The sequence below is a fragment of the Scardinius erythrophthalmus genome, assembly GCF_964197995.2.
Source record: "Scardinius erythrophthalmus genome assembly, chromosome: 6".
Lineage (NCBI taxonomy): Eukaryota > Metazoa > Chordata > Actinopteri > Cypriniformes > Leuciscidae > Scardinius > Scardinius erythrophthalmus.
The window spans coordinates 15,334,614-15,362,425 of NC_138226.1; the positions used below are offsets into that span (position 1 = coordinate 15,334,614).

At 39.4% G+C, this 27,812-nt stretch overlaps 1 protein-coding gene across 5 annotated transcripts in view; it reads left to right on the forward strand.

The window, feature by feature from the left end:
• fgf14 (fibroblast growth factor 14) overlaps positions 1–27,812 on the forward strand; it is a gene marked incomplete at its 5' end in the record, with an annotated part of 151,611 nt that overhangs the window by 78,472 nt on the left and 45,327 nt on the right. For 4 of the 5 annotated variants that reach the window (XM_081367951.1, XM_081367949.1, XM_081367948.1 and 1 more), the window contains one exon: positions 24,909–25,019. In XM_081367951.1, the coding sequence (XP_081224077.1) occupies positions 24,968–25,019 (52 nt within the window). Of the gene's footprint in view, positions 1–14,211; positions 14,405–24,908; positions 25,020–27,812 lie in introns of those variants that run through there. The other variant, XM_081367947.1, reaches the window with a different exon arrangement.

A 27,812-nucleotide genomic window follows, 5' to 3' on the forward strand; every position in this document is an offset into this window, starting at 1 on the left:
AGCGGCTAAATATTGTGTTCAGGATGTTATGGTGAGTGTTGCATTATATTCACAATTCAGCTGAAAGTCTGAAAGAGTCATTACAGTATGACATAACGGATAATGGCTGTCATGAGGGATTGTTTAGCCACATTTTGCAGTTTGTGTCTGATAATGATATCACTGAGTTGTTCTCTGCTGCGCTCTTGACCTCCCTCTTGTGGTTTTATAACAGCATAGCATAAAACAAACATTCATCACCTACGAAAACAAACATTTTCGAGCACTTACTGTTCACATCTGAGTACTGTTATTTTTCTTGCTATTTAAATGTATCTTTTTTTGTGGGGGTGGGTGCTCCCAGTCCCATTTACCAACAAGGACTTTTCAACTGAATTTGTCTTCTAATATCTTTTCAGTATTGCTTTACACAAATGTTAGTAACTACCTTTTTTTATTTTTTATTTTATTTTTTTATATGGAACTCAATAAATACATTCTTTGGATTTCAGTAATTTGCAATTTAGCTGATCTGACTGTAAGAACTATAAATCATTGTTTGCAGGTGATTAAGCCCCTAATCACATAAACTCATTATATAATTTGTGTCATTGCTTATACATTGGTCTTGTTTCTGCTCTCACAGGTCCCTTTAATTACTTAAAAATAAATGATTTACTTATTGTCATATTTTACCCAAACCTGTATGACTTTCCTCCATCCGTCGAACATAAAATGTGAATTTTTAAAGATTATCCTGGCTGCTCTTTTGTTTAGATGAAACATCTTATGAAAATGTTTGATAACTTTGGTATGAGGAGCAAACTGAAATATAAAATATAAGTTATATAAAAATCTTGGCAAAAGCCCTCTTCTTGATATGTTTATGAGACCTCATGATGAAGTAACAATGTCTGATTTGTGAATAAATATTTTCTATGAAACTGTTTGTTCTTTCACATTTCAGAATGATTCACAAATCAGACTGATGTGGTTCAACCCCCCCCCCCCCCCCCTAAAATAGCCATGGGCAAATAAACAATCTCTGCATAGCTATTCTCTCTCTCTCTCCGGGGAAATGGGGATTGTGGGATATGGATCTCAGAGCTGCTTCGGATATCCACTGTTGCGCTGTGTCTGTTATGGGAATGACATTTAAATGTGTGTTTTCCTTCAAGGGAGAATCTGTTTGCTGTAAATATGTCAGAGAGAGTTTATCATGGGTGCATAATGGCTGGTTTGTGTTTGCAGTGGTTGTACACACACTGTAAACAAGCAGTGTGTTGAGCAGTGTGTGGCAAGGTTATCGCACGCTTTCTGGAGGTACGTACACAGTCAACACTTCCACAGTTAGTATCTCAGTTCACACCTGCTATGATCACTAACAGTATTAAGTGCACTTTTGCCTGCTGTAGGCCAGATGCTAGACAGCTAATCTCTTTTCCTGGCCGATGAGAAGTGTCCAGGGCTGGTCTTCGTCTCTGTGCTCTCTGCAGCTGACCTTCCCTTGGCTTTTAGCACCTGGTCAGCAGTTTTTCAAGGCTCTGCAGGATTTAAGGTTCCTCTGCAGAGATCAAAAAGCATTAAACCTTCTTACTATTGAGGACATAATTGGAGACTTAGATACGATTGTAATGTATTGTATAAATGGTGTAACTATAGGATTATGCAACATTAGCACAGATACTGTGATGCAAGATTTAGGAAATGTTCATGATTAACTTGTAAGATGTAAGTGATGTAAGTCACGTAAGACTACTGTACATGTCACTGACTTGCTGAAGTAGAATCACTTTTTTTCTGTTTAAAAAACAAAACTAAAAATAAACTAAAAACAACTGTGTTAAAGTAAGGGCTTTTAACCAGGGGTGCTGTTAAGAGGATATATAAAACATACTGTAGAATTTTTGGAAACACTTAACAATAAGGTATTTGTTAACATCAGTTAATGCAATAGCTAACATGAACTAACAATGTGCAGCATTTATTCATCTTTGATAATATAATTATCAGAGAGTAATAAATGCTTTAAAAGTATTGTTAATTGTTCATTCATGTTACAGTAAGTAATATTAACAAATTAAACCTTATTTTAAAGTGTCAAAGTGCCATTTCTAACTCTGATTAATTCATTTCTAACTTTCTAACTGATGATCCGTTTGGTATTACATAACATAGTAATATTCGTTAATATTCTTAATGAAATTCATTTTAAAGGTCCCGTTCTACGTGATCCCATGTTTCAAACTTTAGTTAGTGTGTAATGTTGTTGTTAAAGTATAAATAATATCTGTAAAATTATAAAGCTCAAAGTTCAATGCCAAGCGAGATATTTTATTTAACAGAAGTTGACTACATAAAACGGCTCGATTGGACTACATCCCTCTACTTCCTTCATTAGTGACATCACCAGAACCGTGTTTAGACTAACCTCCGCCCACAGGAATGCTCCCTCAACTCTACTGGCTACTTGCGCACTTCTTATAACTTAGGCTACTGTGTTTACTCAGCTCGGTGATTTTCTGAAGTAAAACTGACGTTTCATCTTTTGTGTGATGTACAATAAACTTTATTAAACTCATCAGTATATGTTTGATCATCATTCGGACCTGGTCCGAAACAGCAGACTTGTAGGCTGTTAATAAATAATGGATACATACAAGCAGATGACAAATACGTTATAATAACCGTAATTAAACTACTAAACCATACCTGTTTCATCTCTATACAGCACTCTGACTCTGTAGGCATTATTGTCCGACTCGAAATGAACACTGTTACTGAGAGTTTCTGATATTATCATCATTCAGTGAGATGAAATTGTCCTGACAGACTGAGCGCGAGCTCATGAAGCTCCGCCCCCTGGGTCGTCCAGCAGCAGCTCATTTGCATTTAAAGGGCACACACTGAAACAGCTCGTTTTTCTGAGCCCCAAAAAATGTCAATTTAAACATACTGTAAAAAATGATCTGTTGGGTATTTTGAGCTCAAACTTCACATACACACTCTGGGGACATCAGAGACTTATTTTACATCTTGTGAAAAGGGGCATATAACGGGACCTTTAAAGTGTGGTAACACTGTGTGGATAGTCCACTTTAGACATTCTACTAACTATAAGTAACTTTGCAATATCAACTTATTCTACTAACCCTCACCCTGACCTAACAGTCTACTAATAATCTGAGAATTAGTTGAAATGTAGTTGCAAAATTACTAAAAGCCTAGTTAGTAAAATGTATAAAGTGGACTATCGAAATAAAATGTGTAAAGTGAAATTATAAAGGATGATCACTGCTGTATTAAAGAAATAGTTAACCTAATTCTGTAATAATTTTCGGTAACACTTTATTTTACAGTGTCCTTGTACATGTTACATGTACTTACGGTAGTAATAAGAGTAAATTATGTATAATTACATGCAATTAACCCTAAACCAAAACCTAATCCTACCCTAACCCTATAGTAAGTACATGTTGTTAATTATTATTACTCAGTACTTAAAGGGTTAGTTCACCCAAAAATGAAAATTCTGTCAGTAATTACTCACCCTCATGTTGTTCCAACCCCGTAAGACTTTCGTTCATCTTCGGAACACAAATTAAGATATTTTTGATGAAATCTGAGTGCTGGATCAGTCCTCCTGCAGGTTTATGGACACCTTAACTTGCTGGCCCAGAAAAAGACATCGTTAATATAGTCCAAGTGACTCCAGTGGCTCAATCTTAAGTTTATCAAGCGTCGAGAATACTTTTTGTGTGCAAAAACAAACAAAAATAACGACTTTATTCCACTTTTCATTTCCTTCTCTCTGGACCTCGAGTCTTTTCACGTAGTGTAATAGCGTAGCGCGTCTGTGTTGCACGTCACCACGTAGGCTCACTATTGGGCGACTCTGGTCATGTGTGATACGTGGTGACGTGAAACACAGATGCGCTACGCTATTACACTACGTAAAAAAAACTCGAGGTCCAGAGAGAAGGAAATGAAAAGTGGAATAAAGTCGTTATTTTTGTTTGTTTTTGCGCACAAAAAGTATTCTCGTCGCTTTATAAACTTAAGATTGAGCCACTGGGGTCACTTGGACTCTATTAACAATGTCTTTAATACATTTTCTGGGCCAGCAAGTTATAGTGTCCATAAGCCTGCAGGAGGAGTGATCCAGCTTAGAGGGCTGCATTGGGATTGAGTCCCGCCGGGTCCCGCGGGACCCAACGCAAATCTCGCGGGAGCGGGCGGTTTGAACTTTGCTGCGGGCGGGAATGGGCGGCAAAAAAAAAAAAAAACTGCGGGATCGGGAGGTAGCCTTGCAACATGATGGAGATGTCAATAATGGCGCTTTTCCACTACACAGTACCAGCTCGCCTCGGCTCGACTCGACTCGCCTTTGTTTGGTTTTCCACTGTGTAAAAGTTGTAACTGTGCTTCCAGGTACTTTTTTTCGTACCACCTCCGGCGGGGTTCTGGGCAAGCTGAGGCGATACTAAAATGTGACGTGAAAACACGGCAGACTGCTGATTGTTCAGAGAGAAGCATCACTATTCACTGCGTCATCATTGCACGCGCAAGACAGAGTATCCTGAATAAAAAAACAGCAAAAACGAAAACAAAACCATCCAAAAACAGCACACTCGATTTCCTCCTTTATCCTGTATGTGTCCAGTAGGCTATGCCACCCAGGGAAACGAAACAAACAACCCCATGAATCTCTTTAATAATAGCAATACAAATATGTGTTTTTTCCTGCGGGACGGGAGAAGACACAAAATCAATGCATCTCTATTATTGTGCGGGAATAAATTCTCAGAGTTTTGCGGGTGCGGGCGGGAGTGGACATACATATTGCGGGAGCGGGCGGGAGTGAAACACATACGTTGCGGGAGCGGGCGGTAATGGTCAGAAATTCGGCGGGCGCGGGCGGGAGCGGGATGAAGAAAACAGTCCCGCGCAGGGCTCTAATCCAGCTCACAGATTTCATCAAAAATATCTTAATTTGTGTTCCGAAGATGAACGAAAGTCTTACGGGGTTGGAACAACATGAGGGTGAGTAATTACTGACAGAATTTTCATTTTTGGGTGAACTAACCCTTTAAATATATAATTACACTGTAACAATGACACCTTAAAATAAAGTGTAACCTAATTCTCTCACCCTTATGTTGTTCCGAACCCATATGACTTTCTTCTGTGGAACACAAAAAAAGAAATTTTAAAGGATGTTCACTCTTCTCTTTCTTACACAAACTATTGCTTTAACACAACCTGACTCCAATGGTACATGTTGACACTCACAGCCTGCGCTAGGTTTTTGTTGACGTAGCTTAAGCTTTCTCATTGTTTGGCATTCCAGATCAGTTTTCATGGGAAGCGATATTTAAGTCTGCAACAAAAGGTACAGTTCCTATTGATCTGTGGTTTTGCTCATTTTAAATGAGTTTCACTTAGGTATAAAGTTACAACACTGTGATTTAATTAAGACCGTATTAATATTTCAAGCTGGTTCCAGGTCAGTTGGAAGGATCTCAGCACTGATAAGGCCTGTGTGTGTATGTGCGTTTAGAGTTACTTCTGTGCTGCTCTGCGTGGGGACACATTGACAAATGGATCAAGGCCTGTTACTGGCTGTTCACGAGAGATTTATAAACCTTCCTCAGAGAAATATTGACACTAACACATTTCTAACACATTGTAATCTACCCCTGTCATTCAAAATAGCTGACATAGACATATCACTATAACAAATGTATGTTGTCAGTGTGCGAATTCATTATGCATTCCATTTCAGCCAAGAGAACAAATCCTTGGGAGCAAGCTAGGTAGAAAAAATCATCCGTCATGAAGCGAACACGAGTGAGGGGAAAAATCCACTGAGCTATAGTAAGTTGACCAACAGGGATTTTCCATGTAACTGCTGAAACAGGCGGTCCAGAGAAAAAGGTTCAGATTAGGGATGGGCATTAGACTAAGCAGCTTGCTTGGTATTAGCATTCAATGGATGTACCTAATAGAAAAATCCCATTTATCTCATGAATTGTAGGGGGCAGTGATGCGTCTCTCTCTCCTTCCAGCTTTCATGCTTATTTTGTCGCAGTCTCTCTTTCTCACGTTTGTCAGACTTCCCATTTTAAATAATGTGTGTGTTTTGTATGTAGGGGTTTGTGTGGGTGCCCTGCACGCCTTTGTTAGGATTTTGTAGGTGGGTGTGTTCTTCTTACTTGATGTTATTTGGTTCAGACCAGCGCAAGAAACAGGCCACAGCATGTGGTGTGTGGGAGCAAATACACTGTGGACGATATACTGAAGGGACGTTCCCTGTGTGCCAACATCTCCTTTAGATGTTTCTCGCTCTCACACTCTTACTGAGATTCTGTCATCATGTTTGAATAGCTCAAATGTCACTGCAGACTGTAGGTAGGCTACATTTTCCCCTTGGGCTCCAGTTTGAGATGAAATGCATTTGATGTGTATCAGAGAGAATGATGGGGAAATAGTGGTTCAACATAACATGATTGTTAATGTCAGCCAGGGTTATTTCTGCACTTCTTTTCAGCAGTAAAGTCAGTCCTCCATGGCAGAGTACTGTCAAATAATAAGAAACGTCTTCTGCGCTCAAGCACAACATACTGTACAGTTTGACTCTTATGATCTGGTTCTTATTGTGAATCAACAACATACAGCATGAGCAGCGTAGTCCGATTCACAAACAAATCTGATTCATGAACAAATGACTTATGATCCGTTTTGTAAAATGAAAAACACAGCGTGAGTAGTGTAAACCGATTCATAAACAAATGACTCTTATTATCTGGTTCTTTTTGTGAATCAGAATCATTCAGCACAAGGAGTGCAGTCCAATTCACAAACAAATGACTCTTATTATCTGATTTTTTTTGTGAATCAGAAACATACAGCATGAGCATTGTAGTCCGATTCACAAACAATCTGATTCATGAACAACTTTTATGATCCGTTTTGTAAAATGAAAAACACAGTGTGAGTAGTGTAAACCGATTCATAAGCAAATTACTTATGATCCAGTTCGTTTTGTGAATCAAAAACATACAGTATGAACAGTGTAGTCTCATTCATGAACGAATGTTACTTATGAGCTGGGTCTTTTAAAGAGCAGTTAAGACTAAAGAGAGACAATTTACTGGGATGAATCCTTCACTTAATTTAATCAACCAGAGCGAATGAATCACTTATTAAATTGCAAGTTATCATTATATTTAGTGATGTCTGTATCATTTGTATTTCTATAATGAGCATCTCCCTGCTGCAAAAACAGAGTGTAGGAAACCCTGATGTCAGCTAACGGTGACTGTGCACTGGACCCTGATGTTCCATAAAACTGAAATGAGAGCATTTGATATAGTGTGGATCTTTATAGCAGTGCTTTAACTTCAACTGAACTGAACATGATTATCATTCCAGGGGTTTCTCAAGGCTATATGCTTTTGGCCCATTTTTGTATGCTTGGAGGTCCCTTGGGTTTCCACTGGGAGATTACTTTGCAGAGTCCTTCCCTATTCTCTCTCACAGACCAGAAAAAAAGAGGGCTTTCCAGGCAGAGAATCAACTCATTTAAATTCACAGTGTCTGCCCAGGCTTTCTCGGATGAGCTTTTTTTTTTTTTTTTTTTTTTGCTCCAGTGCTGACAAGACACTTTTGACTGTTGCATACTTAAAAACCGGATCAAAGGACACGCAGAGATGTGAGCTGAATTTTTAACTCTTGTTCAGGGAGCAGCTCTGTCTATATCCATCTCTTTGGAGCTTATCCCGGCATTTCCCACCCCCTGGTGGGAGTAACGGCGTGCGATGCGTTGTGTTCTTCTCTGTCATATAGACTACACTCTCTCACAGAGAAATTTACTCTGCTCTCACTGTTCAGAGGTCAGTGATGAGCCAAAAGCTGTGAATATCACTGAGCACTGGTCTTCTCAGTACAATATGGAACACGTCAACAGTGAACCCCCCCAACCCCCCCACCCCCATACACACACACACACACACACACACACACACACACACACACACACACACACACACACACACACACACACACACACACACACACACACACACACACACACACACACACACACACACACACACACACACACACCACCCACAATTTCAGTAATGTCATGAAACCTTTTACCACTCTCTGATTTTCTCATATTCTTTCCGGTCAGTGACAAAACACACCTAAAAATGACATTAAGAAATCACAATTCCACTTTACACATCCAAAGGTGTCGCAAAGTATACAGAATTCCCATAGTTCACACATACTGAACATTTTAGACAGGTGCTATGTGCCAGTAATAGAAGAAAACTAAATTTGTCAATTTTAGAAGTAAAATATGTGTGGTGCTTCGCCATGCAAAACTCTTTAGGTCTTTGTCATTACCAGGGTTGTGGCAATTGCTGTGCAGTTGTTAAGCTGTTTTAGTGGTTACTACAGTGTTTATTATTTAGATTGTATGTCCAATCACTAAGAAACGTAACAGCATAACTCTGAAGTTGTCATATTATGTTTAACCAGAAGTATGAGCAATTATGAAACACCAATAATTATAAATAAAAAGTAAATAATAACAGTTAATGTAAAATAATGTATTTTGTTAATATAGTTAATTTTATTTTATGTTATTTATGTAGCACATTTAATCAATGGAAAAGGCGATTTCAATTAAAATAATAGCAATAAAAACAGGCACTGTAACACAAAACAAGACAGTCACAACAATAAAATTACACATAACAATAAATAATACAAGCCTTATATTTTGATCTCAACAGTGCCAGAACCAGTTACTCTAATATAATATAATTAATATACAATAATGTATTTTGATTGCTTATTGTTAGGCTAATTTGGTTTTTGGCCCCTGATAAAATGTCTGTAGTTTGAAGGATAATGTATGGTTGTTTACAGGGAAGTGTCCTTCCTCATTTTACTACATTACTGACATTCTCACCTCTGTAATGAGATCTGTTGTTGATATTTAAATGTCAAGCTTAATGGCAAAACCCTCAAGCTCAAACAGACTTGTATTGATTTGCTGGATACTTTTTGCTCTTGTCTCATTAATCTACAATTTGATTTAACACAGGTGCTCGTCTTATAAGCTTTTAGCTTGATTTAGAGACTCGTCACATTTATTTTTTCAAAACAATGGCATGCACATACAGCCTATGCAAATCAGTTTCTGAATTGCTTTTTTTTTACTTAAAGTGAGAGAATCATGTATGATGTATTCTTTGCAATGCAGTCAAGATAGAGCTTGTTGGATATTTTACAGTGTAACCTACTGCGTACAATTTATTATAGAAGAATATGCACAGATTAAAAATATAGAAACAATATGCACCAATACATGTTTTATTTTTAAAAAATTTAACACAGGATCTTCCCTCTTTCTACATTTAAATTAGCTGGTCATGTCCAGTTAACACCTTGGAAAGAAAATATGGCTATTTTGCATTTTTAATGCAATTCTGTGTAAACATAACTTCACTTTTAGCAGTCTGATTAAATAACTAAAAAGTTATTAAAAATGGAGGGTGAACTGCATTATGGGATACATAACTCCACGCATTGTCCTCTGCTTGTGTACTGCATATTTGGCCAAATGTTGTAGGTCAGAACATTTGCAATGTCCACATAATATACATATTGCATATAAAATAATATGAGAAATATGCTAATATGCCATTCAGAATATACACATGGTGTTTAGACCTTATATTGTCAATTATAAGTACAAGTAATACAAACAAAATGACACTTTGCTGCTGCTATTATAGATTGCAGACTGAGAATATGACTTTTTGATAGCCATTTTGGTTTAATACTCTTTAATCCTGAAACAGCCTATCAATATAACCAGAATTACAGTAATATTGCTTTAATGTTGTTTATAAGACTCGGAATTGCTGTCTAGATTTTTTTGTTAGTTGTATCAGAAAAAAACCCATCGAAAATGAGAGAACAAGATTTTTTTTTCTCTTACGTTTGATATCTCCTCCAGTAATTCCCTCAAAATGAGAAAGTTAATCTCCGCCACTTAAACAGAAAACTCATTTCTCATTTTCCTTTTAATCCTTTGATTTGTTACTCCCAAATCAAGTCTGCTATATTAGCTAAAGCCATTGAAGTAGACGTTGGTGAGATTTCTGTTCAAAACACTACATTCACTTCCACATTCAAAGTCTTAGAGCCTCAGTGTCTTCAGCTTCTCAGAACGGTGACATTTCACCAAGCCGATTAAACCCCGATGTCAACAACACTAACCAAAAATCATTACTTTCTCCTCAATTAAATTAAACTCCCTTTCCCACCCTAGCAGTGTGAAACAATCTGATTTAAACAAAGCACTAAATCTCCTGTTTTCCTCTCGTCTCAGCGCGTACGACGTTAAGTCCAATTTACAACTGCTGTCATCACGACAGCTAATAAAAGCCAGGCGACCCTAAAGGCTTCCATAGTGATACAAAGTATCGACTTGTTTATTTGGTGTGTCTGTCTGCTGTGACATTTCTTGAAGTAAGATTTAATTCTCCTGTTCTCGTCGCTCCACTGGACTTTGGTGAATTTGAAGTTCTTATTCCCTTCCACCTCTATATCTCATCCGTCTCTCTTTCCCTTTTATTATTTGGACAGCTTCAGAGCACTGCACATTTGTATAGAACAGAATTTGCAGTCATCTCATGTTTTTTTAAAAAGGCTAGCTGTCCATTCTCTTTGATTTCATGTGGTATTGTATCGTACGGCATTTCCTAGAATGACCATGTTTCATTCATCTTGTCAGCTAATGTTCATAAAAGACCAGGTGGAGGACAGCGTGGGAGGCTGGAGTTGGCTCACATTTATATAGCAGTTAATTAGTTCTTCATCAAAAGTGCTTCTCTTGAATTACACATCTGTTCTCTTATGATCTTTGAGCTGTGCTGTTCGCATGGGTGCCTCTACATTAAACTCTAGGTAAACCTGAGCAAAATACAGAACACTTCAGCTCATCATAATTAAAAGTTCAAAGTGGAACATTGTTATTTAAGATTTTGCCTCTGAAGCCTCGGAGGAGATGGTCTCAGCCGGCTGAACGGCAATTGTTTGGGGCAGATCTTACTAATAATGTTATCTGTGAGTATAGACCCTATAAATGGGGCCATGTCATTGACAGCCAGGCAGAGAAATGCGCTGTTACCTCGGTTGAATGTGCAAATGGGTTCACTATGGAGTCTCATACATTCAGAAGGAGAAAGCATGTAGGTATGTGCACAATCTCGTATTCATGACAATGCAGTTGTCTTTCTTTTCTTTTCTTTTCTTTCTTTCTTTGTTTCTTCTTTTTTTGAAATATAGTAATCTCTCATGCGTGCAAGTTGATTCAGAATTGAAATGCTTGTTCCCTATTTGGTCTCTTTTTGTCATGGGGTTTGCTGTGTAGTCCATTTGCCATCTGATTGCTTCCTTTTATTTTGAGTAAACGCTTCTGAAGTGTAAAACTTTCGTGCCATACACTAAAGATGAAATTGGAGAGGAATAGGTAAAAAGTCTAATCCTGTATTTATGAGACTCAGAATAGAAGAACTAAGAAAATGCCACAGGCATGTTCTTTCATTCCTCTTTTCATGGTTTACCGCAGTCGCGTTGATTACTGACTTTTTTTTTTGTGCATAATCTCTTGTTCTTTTTCTGTGCACAAAGTCATGTTGTCAGACTATAAAACAAGACTGTTTTTTTTGTTGCATTTACTATATAAATGTTAAGCAGCTATTTAAAAAGCAGCATAATTTGAATTTATAAGCTATTAGCCAAAATTATTGCATTATGCTTTATATCATCCGTTAATGTAATACATTAAATAAGGCTTTTGGATTTATATATTTTCAAATATATTTACATTTGAATGTCCATGAAGTACAGATGTCTTAATGTTAATGGCTTATTCATGAAACCTAGTGATCTGTCTGTGCTATTGTAAATAAATGGAGTCATAGTTAAGCTGACAGTGTCCGCTGCTGGCGGCTGCTCAAACTGCAGTGGCTGCTTCACCGGCAATGATGCAGACCGTTTAAGCTCTCATTATTTTAGCAGTCTGGTATTTCTGTGCTCATATAATTTGTATGCTTATAAGGTCAGTGTTTTTTTTTCTTTCTTTCATTTGAATGCAGTAAGACTGTCTATGAATGTGTATATTATTAGATTTAAATGCATGTTGCATATTATTTTATATTTTCTCTGTAATCTGCTTAAGCAGTGACGGGTGTGGAAATACCATACCAGAGTTACATTGTCAGTCTGGTAAAAGGGGTTGAAAAACATCAGGGGGGATGAAAGACTGAATATTTCATTGCAGCGACAAACAGCAGATGGCCCTCTTGAGTTTTTCTTTTTCTTTTCTTTTTTTTTTTTAAATTCATTCTCTGTGATTGTGTTTCACTGGTGATATTAATCTAAATGAGAAAATACTGCGTGTTATTGGGGCATGATATTAAATTGGCACCCAGCCCTTATCGCAACACTCATTACCATATGATTAAAGAAACAGACGACAGATATATGTAGGCCTATAGAAACACAGACACTCATCCGCACAATGCTTTATATAGGTGTGTTTGTCTAAAGCACCGGGGGTCTCAATAGCACCTCAGAGGTGTGTTGTAGCCTAGTCCTGGTTCATTTTGCACTCGTGCTGGTGGGGTTGAGTGAAATTAATTTCTCAGGCTTTCTGTCTCATAAACATAACATAAATTGTGTTTGATAGTTCCCAATACAATCAATTCAGTGAAAAATAGCCTACATGTTTTTTTTTTTTTTTTTGCGTCTGAGATCTGTTAGATAGAATATGGCATATGAATATATATAATTCAATATTTTTTGGCGCATGTTACCTGCTTATAGCTTCTATAAACACTAAATTATATCAGACGATTCATGTGATAAGATGAATTAGCCTTTTTTTTAATGTCATCGTCGGGTTTGAATCTTATTATCAGCCCGTGCACAGAGAACAATCCTTCCGTGCACATATATATACGGACATTAAGTGAAGGGTGGGTTTTTCTCGTCTTTGAAATGATGGCAAAGGAGGAGTTTGTCGTTAAGACTTGTTGATGACCCGTGAGGCTGAGGCGGGAAGCGCGTGGTCGTTAAGACTTGTTGATGCCGTTGATCTATGAGACTGAGGCGGGAAGCGCGTGCGCCTCAGTCGCTCCAAACGGTTGGAGACCGAGTTGGAGGACGAAGAGGAGCATTTCTTGAATATGTTTTCTTTCCTGGCTAACGTTAGCACTTATGCTGCACATTTGTGTACTCCCGCTTCAGCCAAAGACTTTTTTATTTGAGTTTATTTATTTGTTCCTTCCCGTCACACCGGGTAGACGTCATTCTCACCGGAGCCGCTCGGTGTTGCTTACATTTTTTTTTTCTCTCAAGACATGCTGCTTTAGAAAAGGAACAAACGCACATCGTTATTGAATAACCACGCGACCTAGAACATGGGTCTGAATGGGGAGTGATCGTCTGAGGAGATCCCGTATCAACACCTTCGTTCAAACTTCAAGTCACCGTCGTTGCGCCGTCGGCTATTCTCAAGATGAGTGAACGTTTGAACAGAACCGGCGTGGATATCTGCTAAACTTGGTGAATATGTGAGACATGAATATGTGTAGTCGCAGGGCTCCACCTGGGAGACGAAGGTGGTCGCGTTTCTCCGCTTGACAGCTCAGAACGAAAAACGCTTTGTTTGTTCAGACTTCGGGAGTGGACGTCGCTGGCCAGGGTGCTGAATTTCATCAGGACCGGGTCAGAAATAAAGGAAGGAAAGTGACGGATCGGAGAGACTCTCAAGCGTGACGTGAATATATTTTCATATTCTATATTTTGGAGCAGCCGGGCAACTCATGTCAGAATCATATTCCGAAAACCATTGTGAAATCAGGAATGAAAAGTAACCTGCGTGACTTCGAAATGAAAATCGGAGAACATGTGAAATACGGACAGTTGAGTAATACTTCACCTTTGTATTCATTATGCTAATTCAGTGTCTTATTTCGCCGTTCGTGATGTGTGGATATCTTTGATCATCATCCGTGCATTTCAGAGGGCAGAGCACACAAACAGTCGCAAAAATGGGACAATAATTGAGACAGATCGGGCGGTTTGTTGTTGTTGTCTGTGCTTTGTGTGTAAGGAGTTCAACAGCCCTGTTTTTGAGACATGGCAGCGGCGATTGCCAGCGGTTTGATCCGCCAGAAGAGACAGGCACGGGAGCAGCATATAGACCGACCATCTACCAACAGGAGGAGAAAAAGCCCCAATAAGAATAAAGGGCTTTGCAATGGAAACCTGGTCGACATCTTCTCCAAAGTGCGAATCTTCGGCCTCAGGAAACGCAGACTACGACGACAAGGTGTGGGAAGTTCCGTACACAAACCATAATTGTGCATATAAGAAGTCTATGCTATGTCTAATGTCTTGAGATAATACGCCCACATTTCATTTTCACATCCAGCTTTGACAACAAGGGACCTACGGCATTGAGATGCTGTTTATCTCGACGAGAATAGCTTGTAGAGTTTGTATAGACTTGTGTTGTGTCTTGACGGATTTCTTTGACAGACAGTTTTATTTCCATCAGTCTGCAAATCTGTCATTATTTTTCAACACAAATTGTTAAGTCAGTAATAAGACCAGGCATTCAACTCAAACCTATGTACGTCATACTTTCAAAATAATATTCAGTATTGTCTCCTGTTTTTAAGGCCACATAGCCTATATCAGAGCTAGATAATGATTTTTTTATACTAAGCAGCTAGATATATTGTTTGAAATATTCTGAGATTTGGCAATCTCTCTCCCATTTGCTATACCCTTGAGAGGTGTTGTTGATGTGGAATTATTGGCACGATTCATGAATGCAAGTAAAGCAGCAGGTGCCCAACGTGTTGCAGAAAAAAAAATCCTATCACTGTATCACACCATCAGTAAACAACATCCAATGACAGCTTATCTTAATGGAAATGCCAGTGACACAATATTCAGTTTAGGTAAGATTAAAATTAAATTAGATTAGATTTCTGTCACCCCCAGAGTAATAGAGACCTGTTCAGGTGAAAAAAAGAAAAAAGAAATGACATGACTTAAATATTTATTCTTATAAATGTAAGTATATATATTAACAAATATAATACTACATTTTATTCATTCAGCACTTTAATATAGCAATTTGATTTATATAGAGAATACATTTATATAATCAGAAAATAAGCAATTTTTCATGACACAAACAATTTATCTTATAAATTGACAATCAGCTCAGGGCAGTCATATATCATAGAGTTATGTTGTAATGTTGTAGTATATGTTAGCGTATGATCACAGCCCGGGTGTTAAATACTCATTTTTAGAACCAGAAAATATTTGTGTGTGTACATTTGTGTGTATTGTGCCTGCATGCAGAAATAAAAAAAAAAAAAAACATTTTTTTTCCAATAGATGAGCTACAGTCTGATAAAACTATAATAGAGGTGGCGATTTGGCATTCTGTATATCATGGTACCTGTCAGAGATGTCCAGAGAGGAATCTTGCACAAATAAGTAGTGAGTAAAAGATGTAGCTGTTGCCAGGAGAAACTGAGAGTGATGAATTAGCCCTGCAACGTCTCGGCTAACGTGCACCTGTGACGGCCATCTTATTACAGATGGCGAACAGCTCATGGCCTCCTCTTATACTCCTAGGTTGAACTTTTTTGGAAAGCTGCTTCTTACAAGGCGTGTAGGTTAAGCTAACCCATGATGTCACTGTACAATTACACGTGGAGAATCGAAAACATTAAAATAAGGTGTCTTTAAGCATTAGCTGTTTAAGATGACTACCAGTACTCACAGCTGGGTAGACAGCCTCTTTTGAGTCCTTCTGCCTGTTGAGTTGTTGCCCGAGTTACTTTTGACGGAGCACCCCCTGGGATTTACCTCATTAATTTCCCATTGCAGCTAGATTTACAAAATCTTCAGTGAGCATTTTCACAGCCTTGAGGGCTCACCAGGGGCTCTCTGAAGCTGAGCGTTAGCCTGCCCACCCTCCTAGGCTCTTTCACATGTAGCCTGTGTGCTCAGGAGAAATCATGGTTAGCTTAGTGGTGGTAATTTAGTAGTGGTCACAAAAAGGGCACTTTGAGCATAGCCTCCCATCATACGAGGCAGAGATGCTACATTCGTCTCCATTTTAACTCTGACTTTTAGGTCGTGACATACAGACAATAGGAATATATCCCCAGAGTATGGAAAAAGCATCTACAGACCATGAACTAAGACATTTTGCCTTGTGGCAGTGTAGTAACAGAAATCAGAGAAGACAGTAGTTCAAGCGTATTTTCAGTGTCCTTTCGGTTTGTCAAATGTCTGGTGAATGAACTTTGATAATAATGGCAATATCAGTTTGCCAAAAGAGAGGTACAATTTTTTTTTTCTCCTGCATTTGGAGTACTGGTGGGGACCTCAGTCTTGTGATTTCAGATTTGGTCAGCGCCCCATTAAAAAAAATTAAACAAGAAACAGTCCTGATATACTGTTTAAATGTGACTTTCTTGACTCTCAAGCAAAATGCTATTATTGATCGGTTTGACCAGATTATTACAGAGATAGCCTATCATGTTGCATTGATCCATTATCATTGAACATTATCATGCTGTTTTTTTCCCCAGACTTTTATAAATGTGTTAGCACTAGTAAGCACAAGAAAAGTTTTAATTTGGGTTCTCGCTCAATTTTTGGCAAAACTGAGTGAAGAATCAATAGTAACACAGTAGTTAATTAGAAAACCTAAATATCTCAGTATTTTCAAGCAAAGCTTTTCCAACATTGGCACAAGGTCTTGCTTTGGTTTGTAAGGTACCATTTTGATTTAAGATGTCAGAACGGAAACAGACTGTATCATTTCAAATGCCCAGTCAATGCTGTCAGTTGTTACCAAAGTCTTAGATAAATGTATATTATACAGTCTGATAGTTGTATGTTTTAGCTTTTACCTAGGATTTCACTGGGGTCACAACAACTTTGTAAAATTGGAAATGACTTTAGGCTGGCATAGGTATTTTAGAATAGAGGTTGATTAAGGCTCAGTATAGATCAGATATTGAAATTGACCAACTGTTGGCATATTTATTCTTTTGATGCTGCACCTTTATGCCATTTCAATACATCCATGTCTAATATATTAATGGCTCCACAATTCTAATAATATGAGGTGGTTGAGCTGTTTGTAAATGTCTATGTCTGACTTCAGAAAAAATCGGAGAAACGGCTCCAGACATGAAAGGTCCCCGTCAAGCCGGTAAAAACAAGTACATCTTTCATTTTTTAAAAATCTCTTCGTTCAAAACAGAAAGGTTATCTTTTTGATTGTATCCCTGAGTGCAATTTTTATCCTTTTTACTCCACAGGACATTTTTTGTCTCATGGCCATGAAAAAATAAACGTTGTGAAGTGACTGCTTACTAAAATGCCTTGTGGCAAATTCAGTTTAGAAATTTAGTTGGTGGAAGGTTGAACACGTTCTTTTATAGCAAACTGTATAACTCTAACCTTGTATTCAAGTTTCGCTAAAAGCATGTAGCGAACCAGGAAGGGTGCAGTTGGGGGCAATTAACTGCCCCAAAATTAGACAGTTTTTTTGTGGTATTTATTGTCATTTTGTGCTTCTGCATTTATCCACTGTGAAAGTTCAGTGCACTGATGCTTATTATCCGGATAAGTGATAAATATGACTGAGATTCTTCACTGCAAGACATGGTTCAACACGCTGTTTGGACGTTACGTGTTGCGTCCAATTAGAATGCTCAGTGGAATGGAAGACCACCAGTGGAGACTAGCTTTTAATCTCTCTCTATGCTAAGTCTCATTAAAAAGTCTGATGAATCTTGCATACACTCAATTAGTCCTGACTGAAAGTGCACAGCGCCTCCTTTAGTCTTGAGTGTAAGGTGGTGTTTGTTCTTGCACTGTGTAAATTACTGAGCTTGATGTCAGTTCGCCTGTAATGACTAAATTACTCTCCGGTTTTACACGTTTAATTCATTTCCGCCATGTTCCACAATGTTATGGCTGTAACAGTGATATTCATTGTTATTTATAGAGGTGATATATATATATATATATATATATGTGTGTGTGTGTGTGTGTGTGTGTGTGTATATATATATATACATGCATATTTTTTATATTCTTGCCATGTCTTTTTCATAAAATCATATGAGTTAGGCCTACATCAATATTTGGGAGGAGAGTATGAATCTCATAATTGCTAGTAGTAGTTCCAAGATTTTATGTAATGACGGGTCTTTCTCAGTCCTTCCTGTGACCATGAATAGTGCGGGTATTCTTACGAAAGCTGGAAAAGCCCTTCTTCTGTTCCTAAAGGTCTATAGTGGGTCAATCACATGTGGTTAAGTCTGCAGCTGGCACTGTGTGCAGTGAGACATGCCCCCCATCCCTGTCTGTCTGATGATAGCTGCCTCCACCTGTCTGTCTCCTTCTGTCTCTCTATCCACCACACACACACAAAACCATGCACCTGCTGCTAACCTTTTATAAGGATGAATGTTATGAACATCAATCATCTTTAAAAAATAGATGTATTTCCAGAATTTTCAGATGTCACAATGCCTGATTCTTTATTCTCAGTGTGACAATAAAGCAGTTTGTAAAGGTAGTTTGAGGTATATGATTATGATGGATAATCCACCCAAAAATGAAAATTCTGTCAACATTTTCTCATCCTTATGTCAATCCAAATCGATGAATTTCTTTCGTCTGTGGAATACAAAAGTGGAATATTTTGAACAACATTGGAGCCCATCGACTTCCATTTCATTTACGAAAACAAACCAACAGATATTTCTCAAAATATCTTCTTTCATGTTACACAGAAGAAAGAAAGTCATATAGTTTTGGAACAACATTAGTAAATGATGACAGACGGTTTTATTTTTGGGTGAACTATCACTTTAAGCTATTTTTATGGAAAGGAGTGAGAGATGTATGTTCTGTATGTTGATTACATGGATGCCATTTATTTACATTGATTTTGCTAACATACGCTTCATTATGATTTTTGGATGTGTAGAGATAATGTTTCAAAACTCATTTTGCACCATTTGTGCTGCAGGCATGAATTATACCTCACATTGGATGGCTTGTCGAAGAGAATTGTGCTATGGTTTTTCCCTGATAGGTGATAAATCAGTTGAAAAAAACTGCCATTCATCCATCCATCCATCTTCTTCTGCATATCCGGGGCCAGGTCGCGGGGGCAGCAGTCTAAGCAGAGACGCCCAGACTTCCCTATCCCTAGACACTTTCTCCAGCTCTTCCGGGGGAATACCGAGGCGTTCCCAGGCCAGCCGGGAGATATAATCTCTCCAGCGTGTCCTAGGTCTTCCCCGGTGTCTCCTCCAGGTGGGACGCACCCGGAACACCTCCCCGGGAAGGCGTCCAGGAGGCATCTGGATCAGATGCCCGAGCAACCTCAGCTGGCTCCTCTCGATGTGGAGGAGCAGCGGCTCTACTCTGAGCTCCTCCCGAGTGACCGAGCTCCTCACCCTATCTCTAAAGGAGCGCCCAGCCACCCTGCGGAGAAAGCTCATTTCGGCCGCCTGTATCCGAGATCTTGTCCTTTCGGTCATGACCATAGGTGAGAGTAGGAACGTAGATCGACTGGTAAATCGAGAGCTTCGCCTTGCAGCTCAGCTCCTTCTTCACCATGACAGACCGGTACATCAACCGCATTACTGCAGAAGCTGCACCAATCCATCTGTCAATCTCCTGTTCCATCCTTCCCTCACTCGTGAACAAGACCCCGAGATACTTGAACTCCTCCACTTGAGGCAGGAACTCTCCACCAACCTGGAGCGGGCAAGCCACCCTTTTCCGACTGAGAACCATGGCCTCGGACTGATTCACATCCCAGCCGCTTCACGCTCGGCTGCAAACCGTCCCAGTGCATGCTGGAGGTCCTGGTTTGATGAAGCCAACATGACAACATCATCCGCAAAAAAGCAGAGACGAAATTGTGTGCTCCCCAAACTGAACAAACTCCGGGCCCTGGTTGCACTTAGAAATTCTGTCCATAACAATTATGAACAGAACCGGTGACAAAGGGCAGCCCTGCCGGAGTCCAACATGCACCGGGAAGTAAGTCTGACTTAGTGCCGGCAATGCGAACCATGCTCCTGCTCCAGTCGTACAGGGACCGGACAGGCCTCAGCAGAGGGCCCCTGACCCCATAATCCCAGAGCACCCTCCACAGGACACTGCGAGGGACACAGTCGAATGCCTTCTCAAAATCCACAAAGCACATGGATTGGTTGGGAAAACTCCCATGAACCCTCCAGCACCCTGGAGAGGGTGTAGAGCTGATCCAGTGTTCCACGGCCGGGACGAAAACCACACTGTTCCTCCTGAATCCGAGGTTCCACTATTGGCCGAATTCTCCTCTCCAGTTCCCTGGCATAGACTTTCCCGGGGAGGCTGAGGAGTGTGATCCCCCTGTAGTTGGAACACACCCTCCGGTCCCCCTTCTTGAAAAGAACCCCGGTCTGCCACCCCGGTCTGCCAGTCCAGAGGTACTGTCCCCGACCGCCATGTGATGTGTGCTTTTTCATGTGAGCTTTTTCTTAACTACCTTGGTGACTTCAGCTTGGGTGATAGATGAGTCCACCTCCGAGCCCTCGGCCTCTACTTCCTCAATGGAAGGCGTGTCGGTGGGATTGAGGAGATCCTCAAAGTATTCCTTCCCCCGTCCGACGATATCTCCAGTTGAGGTCAACAGCTGCCCACCTCCACTGTAAACAGTGTTGGTAGGGCACTGCTTCCCTCTCCTGAGGCTCCGGACGGTTTGCCAGAATCTCTTCGAAGCCAACTGATAGTCCTTCTCCATGGCCTCACAAACTCCTCCCAGGCCCGATTTTTTGCCTCCACAACTACCCAGGCTGCAGTCCGCTTGACCTGCCGGTACCCGTCAGCTGCTTCAAGAGTCCCACAAGCCAGCCAGGCCTGATAGGACTCCTTCTTCAGCTTGACGGCATCCCTTACTTCTGGTGTCTGCCACGGGTTTGGGGATTGCCGCTTCAACAGGCACCGGAGACCTTACGGCCACATCTACGAGCGGCCGCGGTGACAGTGGAGGTGGAGAATATGGTCGACTCGGACTCAATATCTCGGACTCCCTCAGGATCCGGTCGAAGCTCCGCAAGAGGTGGAAGTTGAAGATCTCTCTGACAGGGGACTCGGCCAAACGTTCCCAACAGACCCTCACAGTATGTTCGGGTCTGCCGAGTCTGTCCAGCTTCCTACCCCGCTATCGGATCCAACTCACCACCAGGTGGTGATCAGTTGACAGCTCCACCCCTCTCTTCATCTGAGTTTCCAAGACATACTGCCGGAGGTCGGATAAAACGACCACAAAGTCGATCATCGATCTTCGGTCTAGGCTGTCCTGGTGCCACTTGCACTGATGGACACCCTTATGCTTGAACATGGTGTTCGTTATGACTATCACAGTCCACACAAGTCCTAACACAAGTCCAATAACAGAACACCGCTCAGGTTCGGATCAGGGGGGCCGTTCCTCCCAATCACGCACCTCCAGGTGTCACTGTCACTGCCTACGTGTCCCCCAGTAGAACGGTCCCCAGTCAGAGCACTTTACCAGCACCCCTCCCAGAGACTCAAAGAGGGCCGGGTACTTTGCACTGCCGTTCGGCCCATAGGCACACACGACAGTGAGAGACCTATCCCCAACCCGAAGGCGCAAGGAAGCGGCCCTCTCATTCTTTACTCTAAAGAATGAGAACTCTAACACTTGGTGGCTGAGCTGGGGGGCTATAAGCAAACGCACACCAGCCCGCTGCCTTTCACCATGGGCAACTCCAGAGTGGTAGAGAGTCCAGCCTCTCTCAAGGAGTGTTTTGCATTAGCAAGCACCACATATATTTTCTTCAGAAAATGTGGAAATGTAATTTTCCTATATCCTCTCAATATTGCATCCGTTAGTTTGGGAATGCACATGGAACCATAGCTCATGCCCATCTCTTTGATTGTTCTTTGTTTTTTTTCCTCATAGTGCCCGTCTAAGTAAATTCTGAGGATATCTTTGCTGTCTTTAAGCGTCTCAGGATGCTGTCTCAGCGTTATCTCTGTGTAGGGGGAGGCAGCTATCATAAAGCACCACTGTGATTAGCATTCTTTGTATCTCTCTTTCCCTTTAAACTCGCCCTCTCCTTCCTTCCTTTGTTCTTTTCTCTCGCCCGCTCTATCTTTTTCTCTCTCCACCTTTGATGTGGCAGTTTCTTCATCCCTGCCCTAGCGTAACACAGGCAAATCCAGGGCAGCAGGCCAACTGTAAACAGCAGCATTGTACCTACATCAATATGACAAGGTAGTTATTTGTTTACCAGCGTGGAGTTAAGCACAACAAGGCTGGTTAAGTGTATCACAGGAGACCCTTATAACCAAATGAGACTAAAGCACTTCATGCTGTTAAAAATCCTTTGGTTTTTCCCTTCCTGTCTCTTGAAATTGGTGTCACTCGCATCTATTTATGTGATTACCCCCCGTGCAGTGTTTGCTAAAGCACAACACAGCCTCCCCAGAGTTAAACATCCAAAGGTTGTGTTTTTGTTGTTGTTTTCTCACTATCGTTTTACAATCCTCACATACTGCATTTACAATTTTAATGGAATAGTTCATCAAAAAAATATTTTACTCTTTCTCATGTCATTCTAAACCCGTATGACTGCAAATTTAGCTGATGTCCACATATTAAAACTTGGGACATTTTGATTGATACAATTGTTGAAGTCAAAACTCCTTGTGTAATTCTTCAGAAGACTTGGAATGAGATAATTTGGTGTGAATGCTTGTTGCTGCTTTTGAACACTCCTCCACCACGTCTACTGTATTTAGATGAGTTCCAACAGTGCAAACTGCTGTTCTGTGTCTTTCTGAATTAGCACCGTCTAGTATGCACACGTCCGGTATTCCCTTTGCGATACTTCTGAGCAGACGCATCTGAAAACAACGTAGCTGTAATGTGTGTATTAACTCTGAAGTCAATAATGTTTTGATAGAACCTTCCTTGGTTTGTTAGTTCCTTTAGATTTCCACTCTCATATGACAAAACAATCTTTTCCTCTTACTGTTCTAAGCAAGAAACCATGACAAACACAGGAGTTTTTTTCAAATTCATACAGAATCAGTTATTGACATAAAAAGACCTAGAGGGGACACACTTTCCAATATCTTTATTTTTTACTTCAGTATGATATCCTTAAATCCAATTTAATTATTTACAAAAACAGACCTATGACAATTTGTGCATGCAAAATCAGAGGCATTTTTAATCATGAAACCTTTTCGTTCTGTTTATAAGTCAGATTACAGTGCTACCCAACCTGTTCATGTGAACAGCGACTCAGCGGTCTCACTTGCCTGGTTACCTCAGTGATTTGTCTGATAAACTGACTGTTGATATCAAATTATAATTGTCTTTGTTTCTTCTGCTACTCTGCTTTACAGTTATCACATTATAGTGACAATATCATTTTATTATTATTAAGAAAGAATGTATTCCTGTCAGGGCCGTAACCACCATAGACATTGAGGGGGACAAGCCCCTCCCCCCCAATAATTAGAAATGGCCAAATTGCCCCAAAACATTTAATATTCTTGATGCTTGCTCTGCTGCCTTCCATTACGCTCTGCTTTGAATGTTGTTAAGATGACAAAAAGTTTTAAAAGTTACATTTTTAGGCTGATCTGCCTCAGTGGTCTAACAGCACTCATCAATGTCAAAATGACTGAGATGGCCAATCAGATCAAAGAAGGCAGGTCTTACTGCTCACAGAAGATGAGTGCGAATTCCAACATGATGCTTTAGTTTTAATGGTGGAAGTGTGGGTGGTAAGATATTCAAAATAAATGTTTAGCTACTTACAACGGTTTTACGATGGAAATGTTTAACGACTGACAGTAATATCTAGTAATGCAAACTACTTAACTTGTTTATTATGAGATTTTGAAAATATACTTTAATTTATGTGATTCATGTTATTCATAACTGAATGTGACAATAAATGTTTTGCATTTTTGACATATTAAACATGAATAATAGTGAATGTGTGCATATTTTAAAATAAAACAGTATTTGCAAATAGTTGATTACTTCATTATTAGACCGAAACCTTTTTTTGCCATTCTTATTTGTTTTTTATTTGCTTAAATCCCTTTTAATCATGTAATTATTATTTTTAAATAAAAAATACCAATACATGACTGTATGTTCAAGACATGGTTACGGCCTTGCTGTATGGTACTTCAGCACTTGAAGGTCAAGAAAAATCTTTATCAGGCCCAGCTAAAGAGGGCGCTACTGAGTCTACTTCATATTAAAATCACTGCACAGCACAACATTCCTCATAGTTAATCCAGGACAGATTTTCTTTACATCTTCTCCTTAACATTTAGCTATCCTTTTGCATAATCATGCTCACCCAAAAATAAAAATGTTGTCATCATTTACTCACGCGCATGTCGTTCCAAAACTGTGTAATTTCTTTCTTCTGTGGAACATAAAATATAATTAATAATATAATAATGTTTTTTTTTCATACAATGGCAGTCAATGGTGTTATTTGGTTCCCAGTGCTTTTCAAAATATCTTTATTTTGTGTTCCACAAGAGTTGAAATTACATGAAATGAGGGTGAGTAAATCATGACAGAATTGTCATTTTTGGGTGGACTATTTCTTTACATTGTTAATGTGATTTATTGGTAGATTACATAAACTTCCTTTTACATTCATGGTGTGTGTAGATTCCATAGTTCAAGAACTGTTGTTTTCTGTCTTTCTCCACAGATCCCCAGCTCAAGGGTATAGTGACCAGGTTATATTGCAGGCAGGGATACTACTTGCAGATGAACCCAGATGGATCTCTTGACGGGACCAAGGATGACAGTAGTAATTCTTGTGAGTTCCCTCTATTTCATAATCATTGCACATACTAAATAATCAAAACATGGACATGTTTCAAAAGGAATGACTCCTGCTTGATATTTCTGGTGGGGAAAATGCTTCACTTAAAAGGTAAAGTGTGCACAAATGCATATCATTTCATTTACTGCACACACTTTTGAAATCCCTGTTACTGATTAATTTTCTGTAGTTATCACTGTTGCTGATATGGCAGTAGGCTGGTCCTTGGGGAGACTTGTGTGTGCATGTGAGATGATAACTCAGGAGGCAGAGGTGTATTATTAGGCTCTGCTGGGCCTGCTTTTCAAATGCTTCAGGCCAGCTGCTTAATTTGATTTTAATATGTAGCTGTACCGACAGAGTGACACACAGAGGGCTCTCTGTCAGTCAGTCACACACTCCGAGAGAAGATGACGCTTGACAGTTGTGACACCTACAAAAACAATATAAAAACACATTGATTATTAATTTTTTCAAAGTAATCAGTTTTATTAAGGTAATAAAAGTAACTAGATTTTCCTTTCCTAAAGGAAACAGAAGTGCTTACAAGGAAGAAAATGACCTGTTTTAATTTTAGGTAAAATTAAATATTTTTTATTTATATAAGTTATATGTATATAGTTGTATATATATTTTATATAATTTATAATTTTATATAAAATATGTATATAAGTTGCAAAACCAAATATGTATTTATATTTGGAACCCCAGATGTATTTGGATAGTTTCAGACACTTAAGCCACACTTGGATGTAATTTAATTGCAAAAAATTAAAACATTTAATTGCATTAGATAACAAAATCCCAAACAAAGAGTGATCTGCAAACAAATAATTCTACACCTTTTCTCTGAAATAAAGTTTTTGCCATCTTTGCATTGATTTTTAACCATTTTGTCTAAAAAAAATCATTAATGTATTATTTGATAATTAGATTTTCTGTGAAAATGCTTGTTATCTTAAAAATAAACTGCACTTTACTTTTTTTTTTTTCATTTTTAGTAAAATAATAATATTAATATTAGGGGTGGCACGGTACATGAAAAAACATCCGAACCGTTCGGTTCGCTTGTCTCGGTTTGGAGCGTGTGTGCGCCGCACGGTTCGACGCATGCGCAATGTAGCCTCGTGCCTGCGCTAATACAATGCAAAATCATAAATCAGACATATGTAGAATAACATAACGATGTCCAGCAATCGATTTAAATAGTACACTGGGTTTACTTAGACATTTAAAGAGATCTACTCCACTATATGTTTTTTTTTTTCACGTGAATAAATACATAGATCGACTGTTTCACGTATGTACTTTAATGGTCCAGTGGCAGAACTTTTGCCAAGCGTGTCATAGGTTCTGAGATCTAATCCGCACTCATATATTTTTTTCTTTTTCATCAAAAACGATTATGTTTATCAGTGGTTGTATATCAAGCAGGGACAGATTTGTGTGAATTTTGTGTTGTGATTTCACCGGAACGAATAGAGTAGAGTCTCCTCAACGGATTGAAGCGCGCGTCCGAGTGAAGAATGTGCGGCCGCTGCGGCGTGTTCCACAAGAGAACACGGTATCAGCGCCAACGAGCACTTTGATCTCTTGATAAAAAAAAAAAACACATTTCAGCGCTAGATTGCTTCTTATTTAACAAACGAACGAAACGAATACTTTGCTAGTTAACTGGAGATGTTTTATTTATTTGTATATTGGTACATCCGTGCTGCGAGATAGTATCGACCCGGCAAAAAGTGGTGGGAACATGTCCCACCCGCAAATTACGCCTATGATGACGAGACACGAGGAGAAATTGACAAAGAACTGTCCAACACAGCCCACGTAGCTCTCACTACAGATGGATGGACCTCCAGGGCCACTGAAAGTTTTCTCACAGTAACCGCTCACTCACTCACTATATTACTTCGGAATGGGAAATGAGAAGCTGCGTTTTGCAAACACGCCCCATTTATGAAATACATTAATTAATAATCAGATAATTAAGCTATATCATATGCTTAAGTAAATCTTTGGAGTGTTAAAGATTAAAAGAAAAAATAACAACAAAAACCGTACAGAACTGAAAACCGTGACCCTAAAACCGTGATACGAACCCAACCGTGGGTTTTGTGAACCGTGCCACCCCTAATTAATATGGGTTATTTATATCAATTCTATAAGCTGCAAACCCATATGTAGATTGAGATGGAGGGAGAGAGAAAAGGAGGAGAAGGAAAAGAAGGAAATGGCATGAGAGATTTCAATGTCATGCTTGCTTTGGAAGACTAGGATGCAAAGTCCATTTTGGTGCCCTTGTAAGAATCCATTCCAATGTGCTCGTGGAGCACTTCCAGAAACTTTCTTTGATGTAACTGTCCCACTCTTATTTTGCCACACCAGAGTCTTCCAGAACAGGGCTTTTCTGAAATCATTTTCTAGCACTGAAAAATTAACTGCCAATTAACAGTGAGTTGAAGTCAGTTCATTACACTTTAGGTTTAAATCACCCCTTTGGATGCACTTAGTGTCACCAGCTAGGCTGTTACTTCCCTCCAGTACAAACAATGGCCGTTACCTAACAAAAGCGAAGAGCTGCTCCAACAACAAAAGATCCATTAAATCTGCCATGTACTACTACTGTCTCCAATCACTAGACTTCTATGCTCCAGCTTGTAGCGCCAGGCTTCTGTTGCTGCCCACTGGGCATAAAAACAATTATTTTACATAATATGAGGCCTCCATTCAATTTCTGTGTATCAGTTTTTATGCACCACACTTGTTTATGCACGCTGTGGAGTG